Source organism: Papio anubis, chromosome 8, assembly GCF_008728515.1.
Source record: "Papio anubis isolate 15944 chromosome 8, Panubis1.0, whole genome shotgun sequence".
NCBI lineage: Eukaryota > Metazoa > Chordata > Mammalia > Primates > Cercopithecidae > Papio > Papio anubis.
The window spans coordinates 129,875,533-129,890,915 of NC_044983.1; the positions used below are offsets into that span (position 1 = coordinate 129,875,533).

General features: G+C 45.6%; 1 protein-coding gene and 1 long non-coding RNA gene across 7 annotated transcripts in view; one reads left to right on the plus strand and one right to left on the minus strand.

Moving 5' to 3' along the window:
- Positions 1-15,383, minus strand: part of ZFAT (zinc finger and AT-hook domain containing) — a 232,251-nt gene that overhangs the window by 112,447 nt on the left and 104,421 nt on the right. For all 6 annotated transcript variants that reach the window (XM_017962334.3, XM_021942678.2, XM_021942679.2 and 3 more), the window contains 3 exons: positions 13,688-15,144; positions 12,642-12,874; positions 553-640 (listed from right to left, as the gene is read on the minus strand). In XM_017962334.3, the coding sequence (XP_017817823.1) occupies positions 553-640; positions 12,642-12,874; positions 13,688-15,144 (1,778 nt within the window). The remainder of the gene's footprint in view (positions 1-552; positions 641-12,641; positions 12,875-13,687; positions 15,145-15,383) is intronic.
- Positions 7,983-10,993, plus strand: LOC116276418. The gene is made up of 3 exons (XR_004185951.1): positions 7,983-8,062; positions 8,178-8,236; positions 10,928-10,993. It is a non-coding gene; the product is annotated as an uncharacterized LOC116276418 (long non-coding RNA).

Sequence of the window (15,383 nt, forward strand, 5' to 3'; positions counted from 1 at the left end):
TCCCCAAAGGCAGGGGTCTGAGGAAGAATGTAAAGAATGAACAGGAATTAACCAGGCAGGGCAGAAGGGAAAATGTTCCAAGTGGCACGAACAGAAATGACAAGGCATGAACACCCAGGTAGCCGGTGCCTCATGCACCTGAGTGGTGTGGAATGTGAGAAGACCTGTGGTGATGGTCTCTCCAACTCAAGGATGCTCCTCAGCCTGAGCAGGAGCCAACACCCCTTACAAATCACCACTCCGGGTAACACAAGCTTATGACTCATATACGACCCATCCAAAGGCATGCAAAGTTCCCGTTACAAGGGGCAGGGGGTATCACTGAAATTGCAGGGGTGAGGGTAGATGCATCTGAAGACCGATAAAAGAACAAAAGGAAATAAACAATTACATCAACTTTCCAGCATCGAATAAAGATGTTTGTTTCCCATGAATGTATCACAGCTCCATCCCTTTTTATTTCTATGTAGTGCAGTTGATGTAAAACATTGTTTTAAAATAAACATAAGCATTTTTAACATTAATCTTCCACTCTAAAATGCACAACCTTACCAGGATGGTTGGTCTTGATATGTGACTTTATCAATCGATCTTCTGAAAAAGACTTTTCACAAACAGGACAAGAATAACTCCTTTTGTCCTTAATAGAAAGAGAACACAGTCAATTGACTTTCTCATTTAAATCTGTGGTCTGTAAAAAATAACCATCACTATTACCATCATCACCCACCACCACCACCATTTACCACTCGTGGTATCAACAGTCATCACCACCACCACCATCAATACCACCATCACCACCACTAGCACTATCAACAGTCATCACCATCACCACTGCCACCATCATCACCATCATCACTACCACCACCAGCACTATCATCAATAGTCATCACCACTACAACCAACACCATCACCACCACCAACACCACGACCACCATCACCATCACCATCATCACCACCACCACCAGCACTATCAACAGTCATCACCACCACCACAAGCAACACCACCATCACCACTACCACCACCATCACCAACACCACAACCACCATCACCATCATCACCACCGCTACCACCACTACCACTAGTGCTATCAACAGTCATCACCATCACCATCACCACCATCATCACCAGTAGCATTATCAACAGTCACTGCCACCATCACCACGACCATCACCATCATCACCACCACCACCAGCACTATCATCAATAGTCATTACCACCACAACCAACACCATCACCACCACCACCACCACTACCACTAATGCTAGCAACAGTCATTACCACCATCACCATCATCACCACCATCACCACCACAAGCACTATCAAGTCATCACCACCATCACCGTCATCACCACCAACAACAGTCATCACAACCACCACAATCAACACCGCCAACACTGCCACCATCACCACCACCACCATCAACATCACCACGACCACCATCACCATCAGCAACACTAGCATTCTCATTAGCACCATCATTATCATCAGCTTCATCAAACCAGACAAAGTACATCCTTCCAAGCACATACATACAGGATCTACCTGGTGATCCCCTACTTGAGATCCCCTACACAGTCTGGGGAGCTCAAGTGTAGGGAAATGGGGAAATGGCAACAGCTCTATTTAAAAAGGAAGGGATGGGGCTTAGAGGGGAGAGTTCTGTGGAGGTGGGTGGTACTCAACCTCAAGGCTTGATCTACCACACAGACCAGTGCTACTCTACAACCCAAGAGCATGTTATTTCTGCCAGCACTCAACGCAGGGATTGCACGGGCAAGTGATTATACTGAGACTCACAACCACTCACAAAAAATAGGCACAGTTCATGCTCATGTTACAGATTAAGAAAACGAGGCCCAGGAGATAAGCCCAAAGTCTGAGAGGAGGAGCCAGTGTTAGAAGTAGAGTGTGCGGATGCCCACCCAGGATGCCTCCTGCCCCTGCAAGACCCGTGGCCCACTGAGGCTGCAGGTAGGTTGTTCATCCTGCACTGCTGCAGCTTCACAGCCGGGACCACCATGGTGTAACATTCTCAGTTAGGAAGATGCTTTTGTGAATTACCAAGCTATGGCTTTTGCTCACCTCCCTTTGCTCTCAGCGCTCACTTGAGGGTGATTTCATATCTGTCTTTTCCCCCAGCATGGGTGTTATTGGTTGAATTACATCCCCTAAAAAATCATATGTCAGAGTCCCAACCTCCAATACCTCAGAATGTGACCTTATTTGGAAACAGGGTCTTTACAGAGGTAATCCAGTCAAAATGAGGTCACTAGGGTGGGCCCTCATCCAATGTGACTGGTGTCCTTATAAAAAGGGGAAATTTGAACACAGAGCTGCACACAGGGAGAACACCATGTGCAGATGGAGGCAGAAACCACAGCAATGCATCTGCCAGCAAAGAAACACCAAAGACAGACAGCAAATCACCTGAAGCTCACAGAGAGGCACGGACCACATCCTCCCCCATGGCCCTCAGGAGGAAGCGGCCCTGCCAACACCTTGACCTCTGCCTTCTGCTCTCCAGGATGGTGTGACAGTAAATATCTGCTGTTTATACATCAGTCTAAGGCACTTCTGATAGCCAAGCTTACCAAACCCACAGCTTACAGAGAGCCAAATCCTGGTAGGGAGGACTCTGTGCAGATAGCCGAACAAAAAGTAAAAACAAAATATGCAGAACTACCACTGCAAGGAAATGTTTTGGGCTGTGTGTGTTTTGGGGGAGGTTAATCCACTCCATGCTCTCTTGGATTTACAGAAGGACTAATTCCCTCTACTTGTGGAGCCCCTACTGTGAGCTCCACAAGGCACCAAGTGTGTTCCATGCCTTGTGTGATGAATGCACTCCTCACTGTGCTCCCCGCTGGGCAGTCTACTCCTACTCTAAATAATGAAAAGCACAAGAGCTACCACTTCGTAAGAACTCACTGGATGCAAAGTGCTTTACATACCATATCCTATGAGGCCTTTAGAAACCTGCCCAAGGTTCACACTACACGAAGGGCAGAGCTGGACTCCAGAGCTCTTGCTCTTGTGAGACCCTGACTAGCAGAACAGGTTCAGGGCTCTGAGCCCCTGGGTTCAAATCTTGGTTTTGCCCCCTTATTAGCTGTGGAACTTTGCACAAGTGATTTAACCTCTCAGTGCCTCCGTTTCATTGTCTGTAAAATGGCAATAAAAAACAATGCCTCCTTCACAGGGTCACAAGAAGGATAAAGGAGATGAAAAACATATGGAGTGTTTAGAAGGGAGCCTGTCCTATAGTGAGTGCCCAATAAATCTGAAAGACTTTGCTGCTGTGGTTTCCATGTTGCTATCATGCAACTCAGCCTGAGACAGCAGCCCTTCTCATGGGCTCATATTCCCCGGGAGTCTCCGAGAGCGGGATCTGAATGAGCACCCTCCACCTGCTTTGGTGTTCCCCGGCGCACACTTAGACAAAGCGTACTTTACATTAAAAACCAAAACCAAACCAAACCAAAAGTCCCTCTGAACAACCAAATGGTTTGGATGCCTTTCCCACCAAACATCTGAATACCAAGCAACGCCAGCCAAGCACACATGTCCAAAGGGTCCAGGCATGTCTTACAAAACTGTCCTGAGTTTTCCGGCCAGGCAATGCCACAGATCCCCAGCCAGGCTACACCACAGGCTCAGGGCTCCTCAGAGGACTCCTGTCACCGTTGTCCTCTGCCCTTGGCCTCGGGCAAGATGCCCCGGGTTAGGCAGGCATCCTGGAGACCTCCACCACCCCTGGCTGCCTCTCGGTGCCCACATCATCAGAGTTGGCGTTCAGAAGGGCTTTGAAGGAGTTTACAGTGATCTCCCCTGAGCCTCTGCTATTTGATTTTTTTTCTTTTAATCTCTGATAGTCAGAAAGCAATTTATCTCAGAGTTTATCAGGGCCCCTTATTTTTTGATGCCTTTGAAGACTGTCAGAAGGACACAGATGGTGGTAAAGGGTACGGGGCGGGGGTTGTCGGGGGAACTCTTAGGACTCATTTACTTCTTTTTCAAAACCTCAGTTCCATACCAGAGATGAAAACTCGGACTGACACAGCAAACTTAAAAAGAGTGGTGGTTAAAAGAGCTCCCAGTAGAGATGGAGAGTCTGAGAGACCCATGCCTTAATGACGGTAGGAGAGCCCAGCTTTTGGAGTCTGTTTGCTCTGACAGAAATGGCCTTGAAAGAAAGGAGACGCTGCAGGAAGCTGCAGTATGGCCCGGGGTGCAGGGTCAGCCCCAAGCCTGAGGCTCAGAGCCCAGCTCTCTGCTCCGGGCAAACCTCATCTGGTCTATGCCTTAGCGGCAGGTGCTTTAAAAAATAAAGGTGGGGGTTTCTACTCAACCATTTCTCAGGAATAAAGACCACAGTTATGGCATGTGCTGTCCTCCATGGACTCACTTATTCATTCCTCAGCTGCTATAGGACCCCTGTTATGTGTCAGGCACTGCACTGAGGAAGAGGTGTGAGATTCTCAGGGGCTCGAATGCTCATCAAGAAAGAGATGTGCCAACACGTGGAACCCAACAATCCGTGAGGATGTCTGCAGAAAGTGCAGCAAAGCACAGGAAAAGTGATGTCGAAATTGCAACTGATTTGAACAAGTTAGAAGAGAGCCAGAAATGTGCTCGATTTAGGAGTTCAACTCAAGGATTTTCCTTTCCACTGGAAATAGTTCTGTTTTGCCATGTGATGCCCTTTCAATTTAGAATCTCAGTTTCTGCTGAAATGAAGCTATTCTATGCACAACATGCTCTGGTAGCCTGAGGTCTCCTGGACAGTGGATAAAACACCTAAATGGAGCAACACAGAAGCAAACCTGTTTCGTGATCAAGTAAGAAAAGATCATTTTCTTAAAGCTTGTGGGAAGGGAAAACATTATGTACAATCATTTTAATTAAACAACATTTCCTCTACTTTAAAAGTACACATACTGACTGTGTGTACCCATTTATTTCCAGAAAGAGATTGAAAGTAGCTTCCTCTCGCTTCTCAGTGCTTTGTTGGCAACATATTATTTTAGCTTATCTCCAGAAAGTACATGTAAGAGTTCTTTTAAATATGTGTACCTTTATAGCCAAAGAAAGACTATGCGTTTCTCAATGACAAAGGTTAAGTATTCTAAACATTTGTTGGGAGACCATCAGACTCAATAGATGCACCACCACCAATCACTATTACTATTCCTCTTCTTCCTCCTCCTCCTAAAAAGGAGGATTAGAAGGATGAATTACTCTGGACAGGCCCCTCCCTATATGCCTGGGACTAGGCTGTGTCCCTTACAAACATGATCTCGCTAAATCCCCATGGAAGTGGGTCCTGTTGGCTTCATTTCCAGGGGATTTGTTAGGTTATGGAGCCACACCACTGCTAAGTCCCAGAGTCAGAATGTAACATCAAATGCACCAACTCCCAAGCTCGGGCTGTAACTGCTACAAGACCCTTAGCATCAGGTTATCTTTGAGGTTTTCTGAGAAGCAACACAGGTCAGAAATAAAGGGAATAAACTGGCAAATCATAAACATCCACCAGATGCTCCACTTCCTGCTGCCTCACACTTTTGTGTAGCGAAAAGAAAGAGAGATCAGACTGTTACTGTGGCTATGTAGAAAGGGAAGACATAAGAAACTCCATTTTGACCTGTACCCTGAACAACTGCTTTGCCCTGAGATGCTGTTAATCTATAACTTTGCCCCAACCTTGAGCTCACAGGAACATGTGTTGTATGGAATCAAGGTTTAAGGGATCTAGGGCTGTGCAAGATGTGCCTTGTTAACAAAATGTTTACAGGCAGTATGCTTGGTAAAAGTCATCGCTGTTCTCCAGTCTCGATAAAGCAGGGGCACAATGCACTGCGGAGAGCCGCAGGGACCTCTGTCCTGGAAAGCCGGGTATTGTCCACGGTTTCTCCCCATGTGATAGTCTGAAATATGGCCTCGTGGGATAAGAAAGACCCGACTGTCCCCTAGCCCAACACCTGTGAAGGGTCTGTGCTGAGGAGGATTAATAAAAGAGGAAGGCTTCTTGCAGTTGAGATTGAGGAAGGCCACTTTCTCCTGCCTGCCCCTGGGAACTGAATGTCTCGGTATAAAACCCAATTGTACATCTGTTCAATTCTGAGATAGGCGAAAAGCTGCCCTGTAGAGGGAGGCAAGACATGTTGGCAGCAATGCTGCTCTGTTACTCTTTACTCCACTGAGATGTTTGGGTGGAGAGAAGCATAAATCTGGCCTACGTGCACATCCAGGCATAGTACCTTCCCTTGGACTTATTTGTGACACAGACTCCTTTGCTCACATATTTTCTTGCTGACCTTCTCCCCACTGACACCCTACTCTCCTGCCACATTCCTCTTGCTGAGATAGTGAAAACAGTAATTAATAAATACTGAGGGAACTCAGACACTGGTGCTGGTACAGGTCCTCTGCATGCTGAGTGCCAGTCCCCTGGGCCCACTTTTCTTTCTCTATACTTTGTCTCTGTGTCTTATTTCTTTCTCAGTCTCTCATTCCACCTGACGAGAAATACCCACAGGTGTGGAGGGGCTGGCCCCTTTCACTTTTTGTGTCAGGAGGAACTTTAAATAACAGATTCTCAGATCCCACCTGAAATTATGGTGGAGGTACGAGCTCAGGAATCTCATTCATAACAATTATCACCATGTGACTCTGACTGAGGTGGTCATGAATTATGTGATTTAGGCCACTAAATACATACTTAAGGAGACCCACAGGGGTCACCCATCTGATAGCACCAGCCAGCACAATCATGCACACACTAACAGATAAACATTTAAACACTGAAACAAATGCCTCCGAAAATAATACTTACACTTGGTAGAGGTGAATAATGCTGACAAGTTCTATTTTATTTTATTCTGTTTCATTTATAAGATATCCTAGCTATGAGTCACTAAACTGATTTCACAACCTTCTAACGGATTTTTGTTGTTGTTGTTTTGTTTTGTTTTTGAGAGAGAGAGAGAGAGAATGCTGACTTGGGTGTTCTGTACAGTACATATTTTCTAATGCAGTCCTCAAGGAGGCAGAGAAAAGTACTTTTTATCTCCATTTTTATAGCTGAGAAAACTGAGGGTCGGGGAGGCTAAGGATTTGCCCCAAATCAGAGACAGATATGGGGTCTGAACTCGGGCATATCAGAACCTAAAGCCTCCTCTCATCCTACTAAAACCGCGTTTGCTCAAGTGCCCCCTTTATAAAATTTGCACAGTTCTGTAAACAGTGGATTTGCTCTAGAAATGTCACTGACTCACTCTCTTGACTAGGTCCCCGTATTTCCTTAATGCCAAGACATCTTTGACTATAAGTTGACATCATCTAGTTACTAACTGGAAGAAGGAGGTAGTGGGAAGAAACTTCGTTAAATGTACACATTCTTTCCAATCATTAGGTTTATCCTTGGCTAATAAATGGTTGTAAGAGTCACAGAAACAGGTACTTAGCCAGATCATCCTACAGTCCTGGTGCAACTGGAAAGAACTTGGATATGGGCCCATTTGAGGGGCAGGTCGGGGAGATGGCTACTTTTAATCTCCTTCGTTTTTGCTCTTCATGGGAATCTGTGCTGAAAGCAGTAAATGCTGAAACAAATGCAGAAGGTCAGGCAGCCAGAATTACAATACCTGCTTCCATCTCTAGGGTCACAGGTAAGGAAACCAAGCCCCACACTGGTGCAAGGTCTCGTCCCAGGTCCCGTGCATTTCCTAATCAGAACAGCACCATTCTCCTGACCCAGCTAGACCCTGCCATGATCACAATCCTAAGATCAACCACATGGACATCCATAAGGCACTCTGACATCACAAAGCACAGTCACGCTATCCCACTGGAGCACTGCCACCATCCAGAGAAAGCAGGGAAGTATTTTTCACTCCACTTTCAGGTAAAGGGAAATAAAGACCAAGCAGTCTGCAGAGTCCACAGACACAGAGCCAGAGTCCCATCTTATAATTCCAAATTCCCAGTTTTATCCATTTCATGGCAGCAATGACGGTACAAGTGTCAGAACAGTGGCAATGACACAGCTAAATACTGGTGGGTGGTGATGAAAACATGGATAATTCTTCTTAGACACTTCATAATTTTTGAAAACCCTTTTAAGGAAAGGTAAATACTTAACTTACTAGAATTAACCTCCATGCTTTCTTAGGTGATTTCACAAAGAATTGGACTGAATCCTGTGGATTTACAACACCCTGTAGTTGGAAGGTACTGTCTTGGTGAAATTACCACCAAAAAATGCCATCAACTGATGAAATGCAGTGTATCCATGCAATGGAATATTATTCAGCTATAAAAAGGAAACCATGGATGAATTAAGTGACAGAAATGAGTCACAAAAGACTGTATTGAATATATATATTTTATGATTTCTTTCTTAAAAAAAGAAAGAAATTTCATATGAAAGAAAGAAGAGGCAAATCCACAGATATAGAAAGCAGATTAGTGGCTGCCTAGGGCTCAGGGAGGGGAACAAGGGATGGCAGCTGATGAGTACCAGGTTCCTTTATGAGATGATGAAAAAGCTCTGAAATTAGCTGTGGTGATAGTTGCACAACTCCATGAATATACTAAAAAAAAAAAATTTTGATTTCACACTTTAATGAGCAAATTGTATGCTATGTAAAACATATCTTGATAAAGTAAAGCTGTTACCAAAAAAAACCCACCTTAACTGTCCTTGAAAATACAGAATTCTATTTAAAACACTTGGCGATAGCAACTTTATTATCAGATCAAAAGAGTCTTCATTCAGGGAAAGCAGAATTTTTTTTTCTTTTTTTCTTTTTTTTTACTGCGTCAGCATTTTCTTGGTACCCCTGGCTTCATTACAAAAATAATTTGCAGGCTCAAAACACAAATGTTGTCTAAACTAAAAATCCTGGAATCTGTTTTCATAAATCATGCTATCTTACTATGTTGGCAATATGGTCCACCTGCTTCATGGAAAATGTTCACTAATTCAACATCCTGGAGTAAATACAAAAAGCTTCCCCTTGGTTTGTGCTGTTGACTCTGCTGGGAATTTCCTCCTCACTCTCTTTCCTGGCCCAAATCTACTCATAACCTCAGAACCCCTTCCTTGAGACAGCCCTCAGAACCCTTCCTCCCAGGTCCTTTCCAGGCAAATTTTTTTGGGGGGGGGAGTACACTCTCGTATTGATGTCACTGTCCCTCTCACGTTGCCATTTTGCCATTACTGTTTACTTGTTTAGCTCCCCCTTCACAAAACCAAGAGCACCCTGCAGGCAGGGATCAGGTCTTACTTGAAAATCTCAATGCCTGACACATAGAGGAGGGGGCCTCCAGCCAGCACTGGCTGGCTTTGGAAGCAGTGGCAACACATTCACCTTTAAAAGCGTCTCAGCTGGAAGAACTGGAAATATCGGTGAGGGAAAAGATTGAAGTTAAATGTACAACTTCTAAGAAAACATGAGAGCTAATGAGAAGCACACCAGCATATCTTTTTTATAAGGTCAACTAAGTCACAACCCCTTATTCAGCACGCTGCTCTTCTCTTGCAGTTAGCTGCATAGAAATTTTATTATCGTAATATAAAGCACAACTGCCACTTAACAGCACAGAAAGAATCAACACAGTCCCTGCCCTCATGGTACATCTGCCTCAACCACATTCCTTCAGATGATGGACAAGTGTTCAAGAGACCTACCAAGAACCATGTGGTTGATGTTAATGACCAACTACAACAAAATGGGCAGCCCCGGGCAGTGGTGAGAATGTGGGCTTAAATGCTTTCTTTTTATTTTTAAAGTAAAAACATTTATTTATCTTCCCTTCCCTTTCTTTTTTTTTTTTTTTTTTTTAATTATACTTTAAGTTCTAGGGTACATGTGCACAACGTGCAGGTTTGTTACATATGTATACTTGTGCCATGTTGGTGTGCTGCACCCATTAACTCGCCATTTACATTAGGTATATCTCCTAATGCTATTCCTCCCCACAATAGGACCCGGTGTGTGATGTTCCCCTTCCAGAGTCCAAGTGATCTCATTGTTCAGTTCCCACCTATGAGTGAGAACATGTGGTGTTTGGTTTTCTGTTCTTGCAATAGTTTGCTGAGAATGATGGTTTCCGGCTGCATCCATGTCCCTACAAAGGACACAACCTCATCCTTTTTTATGGCTGCATAGTATTCCATGGTGTATATGTGCCACATTTTCTTAACCCAGTCTGTCACTGATGGAAACCTGGGTTGATTCCAAGTCTTTGCTATTGTGAATAGTGCCACAATAAACATACGTGTGCATGTGTCTTTATAGCAGCATGATTTATAATCCTTTGGGTATATACCCAGTAACAGTATGGCGATTCCTCAAGGATCTAGAATTAACTTCTAGTCTCTGTCCCTTACCAATGGCACAGCCATGAACAAATTACCAAACGACTCTGTAATGCCAGGTCCCTAATCTGCCCAGTGGAGGAAATACTCCAACTCCTAGAAGTAATATGAGAATTAAGACCACACAAGGAGCTGACCCACAGGATAAAGACAGCAGCTGTTCCTTCCCTTTCCCCCAACATGTATTTCCCCAGATGCCATCCTACATGTTCACACTGAAGAGATAAGCCTCTCAGTAGGAAGATTCGTAACCACATAAAGTTGAAAAGAGAAACCTCTTTAAATGCTGGTTTATTAAGAATGAAGGCAGATGAGACTGGGGCCAAAGATCTCTGCACACCTTCCTGACACTCCCCCACTGATCATGAGGTCCAGGGATGTGGCCAGGAGGCCAGGCATCAGCAGCTGGGGGAAGAAAATCTCTGGGCTGAACTGTGGGTCCCTCACAACAGGCAGGCAAGATTTGGGTGTGGAAGAATACATACAGTCCCAGGTGGTAAAGCTCACTTACAACTTCCTTTTTCTTGTCATTCTTTCAGCCTATGTTTCAAAATCTCTAAATCCAGAGCAGCAAGTTCCAAAAGCAGAAGTAGAATCAATGATGGTAACAGTCCAGGACACACAGTGCTTGCTCCATGCCAGGCACTGTTCTGAGACATTTGCATCTATTCTCTCACTTCATCCTCACCCAAGGATGGGTAAACTGAGGCAAGTAGGTCACATGACTTATCCCAAGGCTAAAAACGTGTAAACGGGGGAGCCAGGGTGAAAACTCAGCAGTCTGCTTCCTAGTCTTTATTGCCATATTCAAAGGCTTCTCCCAAGAACTTGTTCTCGTACTGGCTTCACTCCCTCCTGACTTCATATGAGTTTCCAGCAAAATCACTTGAATGAATTCTGCCACCTCACTTTTCCCGGCCATAATAGTGTACTGGAAGCAGTATCTACATAACAGCAGTTCCATGAGGAATTACAAACAACGTGCCTTCACATGCTACTCAAAGAGAGAGAGAGAGAAAGAAAAGGAAGGAGAGAGGATGTATACTGAGAAGTGCCGAGTGACATGCAATAGCGGGTACACAGTCAACTACATGACAAGCACTGTGCCAAGTTCTTTAGAGTACTGTACATATGTGTGTGTGTGTGTGTGCATATAAGTGTATGTGTGTAGGTGTGTATAAGCACGTGTATAAACACATGTATATACACATCTGTGTATGTGTGTGTATATGCATACATGTGTGGATGTATATAAAATAGATATTTTAAAAATATGTATCTTATACAGAAGGCTATTTCATACAGGACTCAGGAAAGACAAGTGACTTGCCCAAGGCCACAGGGCCTGTGAGAGTGCTGGAGACAGTGTTTGAATCCAGGTGTCCAACCCCAAAGCCCATGCTCTGACCTACTCACCACATCCAAACACCCCGACTTGACCCTCAGTGACAAACTGCTATGATTTTTATGCCAGGAAACCATGGTAGCACATCAAATTTCTGAAGCTTCACTTTTTGCTGTCTGTAGCATAAAAAGGCATTCAATTAAAACAGAACCACACCTGGGGCCAGATGTGCTTCCTTTATAACTTTAAGAAGTCTCAAATCACTCTCAGGTGTCAGCCTCTTGAGTTAGATTAGAATTTGCAAAAATAAACATTCATTCATTGTGTTACGAGATCCTCCACCAAAGACCTAAAGAAATTTACCTTCGTGAATATTAACAGCATCTTGAATTAACATATCACTTTTTAAAAATAAATGTGCTTCAAAGACATTCTCTCCCAGAGATTAAAATGACACAAAACTGTGACAATAGTGGTCATCAACATCTACTATGAACCAAATATTGTTCTCATCACTGTACAGCACTATCTAATTCAACCTCTCAACCACATTCAGTAGTAGCTATTACTGTTATCTCTGCTATTAATTATTCCTTAAAATGTCATTTAAGAAATTCTGACTTTACTTCTACTCTATAGATATTTCTTCTGTAGACTTTATCTGATGCTAAAAAAATCTGCACAGGAAACAATTTGTTCCATCTAATCTCTTTTTTCAACATATTAGAGACTCTTGCTGTTAGAAAGAACCTGGGAAGCCTCTGTCACGCGCACAGCTGTGTAAGGAGAAGGACCCCTCTCTGTTTTCAGGGCTGACCTACAGCGGGGACACCTACATATATGCATAAACTTGAGAAAGCAATGAGCACCCAGGGGAGACGGGGCTGCCGCTTGGGCTTGCTACTTACCAGCGCTGTGTGAACTTTAAGATGTGCCTGTAGCTTATATTTATCTGGAGTCGAGTAGTCACAGCCGTCAGTGGGACACTTCAGCAAGATGTTACTGTGTTTCTGAATTACGTGGCGTTTAAGGCAGTTTTTGGTGATGGAAGAATAATGACACTGGGAGCAATAATACAGATGTTCTCGGGTGTGGGTGCGGACATGCATATCAAAATGCACTTGGTACCAAAAAAGTTTGCCTAAAAAAATATTTTCACATGAGAACAAGGAAGTTTTTTTTTGACTGATTTTGAATTTTTTAAATGATTATTATTTTTTATCTACCATATTTATCTCCCTCTTGCACTTGTCCGGGTCGCCCTTCATACTTTTCACCACATTTCTGCCTGAAAATTACTTTTCAAAGGTGGGAGGTTGCAAATATTAAGGGTGCTACTATTTTTTGCATGACGTCAGGGCCAGCAGAGGAGGAAGTCATGTGAGAACCAGTTATGGCGCCAAATACCATGATGCACATGCATAAATCTGCTAGTCTCTAAGTTCTACTGGCCCTCCTGGGACAGCAGGTCTGGAGCTGGATTTTCGATATCCTGCACCGCCAGCTCCCCAGGAGTTCCAGGAGCCATGCTTTCATTGTGAGTTGCAGGGTGCTATTTGGGACCTCCCTACAGAGAGCTGCAGCCACTTTTGTAACTTTTGTAACCTCTCTTGGCTGATCTAGTAGTTGGCCACAATTTAAAGCTCAACTTTAAACTTGTCATGTGCCAGAAGAAAGATTCTTCTTAGTTAGAGTTCTGGTAGAGGTCATGGGTAACCCTCAGCACACACACCTGACCAGGTCAACACGGTCAACTGTGCGACCATCCCGGCCGCCTCCATAAGACTCCAAGCGCTAACTGCCACACAGCGGTCACCGTTCCTATCTACAATGGAGGAGGGTGGCTCACTTAGAAGGTGTTCTTTGCAAACAGATGTGAGCTCAAATCAAATGCGAGGTGACCACAGCGTGATGGGAGTGGACAGGGCCGCGCACCGGCGCTGCCTTTCCTTACCACAGTATTCACACTCCAGGTCTCCATAAACCTTCCGGATCCGCTCGCACAAGCTGGTGTTCATTTGCTTCTTCTGTAAACTGTTCAGGACCTTCATGAATGCGGTGATGCCTGACCGGTGCTCAGGGGCAGCTTTGCAAGAGTCAGGCTGATGTGCGATGGTGTCCCTACCACCAGCTACTGGAGGGAGGAGGTCTGAGGCCTCGGCTGGGTTTGACCTGAGACAGCTGCTGGGGTCTGAGTCACCAGCTGAAAGCACAGCCATGTTCTGCCCTTCCCCTGGGGAGCTCTGGGCGCCCTGGCTCTCCTGGTCTGACCCAGCGCTCTGGGCCTTGGACAGCAGTAGTGTGATCACTTCACCTTGCATCTGGACTGAGCTTGTGTGCTGCGTGTCTGGGGGCTTCTCAGGAGCAGCATGAGCCTCCGTGGAGGAGCTATCATTTTTCAACAAAAAATCATCTGAAACCACCTCTTGAGAATGCAGGTCTGAGGAGGAGACCACGGTGGTTTCCAGCTCACAGGGTGGCAGGGCTGTGCTTTCGGCCTGCGGGCAGGCCAGGTGAACGGTTGGGGCAGGCACTTCCCCAGGGGCCTCCGGCTCCTTCCGGTCCTCCTCCGGCTGAGTGTCCCCAGGACAGGCCTCTTCCTTGAGTGCATTCATGCCCTGGAGGGCAAACTCCTCTTCCACCAGCTGCAGCTGGTCCCCCAGAGCTTCTTGCTGGATGTCCCCACCAGGCTCCAGGAGGCAGAAGCTCTGGTTGATGGAACTGGTGAAGACCAAGGCCTCTTGGGCAGCCCCGTGCACCTCTTTGATGTGGGAGCGCAGCCTGATGGAGCTGACGAACTTCTTGCGGCAGACGGCACAGACGTACACAAAGGGGTGCTTCCTGACATGCAGTTCCAGCGCCTGGTACTTGGTGGCCCCATGGCCACAGAGCTCACAGGCAAAAGGCCACTTGTCTCCGTGGACCAGCATGTGGCGGTCGCGGTCCAGCTCATTCTTAAACTTGCGCTCACAGATGTGGCAGTCATAGAGCAGCTGCCGCTTGCCCTCCCTTGTCATCAGGCAGAGCTCGTCCAAGGCCTCCTTGACCTTCTTGTCCTGCGGGTCATGTGCATCTCGGATGTGCTTGATGAGGTTCTTGACATCAGAGTACTTCTTCTTGCAGAAGCGGCAGTGTTGCTTGATCTTCTTGTGCACCCGCTCAATGTGCACCTTGAGGTGGCCCTTGCTCAGGCAGGTGAATGAGCAATAGTCGCAGGCGAACTTCTCGCCGGTGTGCTTGCGCAGGTGCACGTTGAGGTTGGCCTTGATGGCACTGGCGTAGCTGCACTGGGGGCACTTGTATGGCTTTTCATTGGTGTGGATCCTCAGGTGGGCCTGCAGCGAGTGCTTGAACTTGAAGACCTTGTTGCAGTATTCACAAGTGAAGATTTTGAGCTGAGTGGGACCTAGCCTAGAAACAGATGACAGCATGGTTACATCTGGAGACCCTGAATGTTCCTCATGAACTCTAACATCCTTGTTATGAACCAAACACTGAAGGCTGAAAAGTGAACGAAACTGGACAGACACTGGATGGGTGCATTCATTCACTCAACAAACAGGATCAGAGGGCTCATGTGGGCCGTGGTCCTTCAGGAGCTCACAGTCTTGTGGGAGGGAGGACAGGTTGGCAAATGTTTACATGACAGC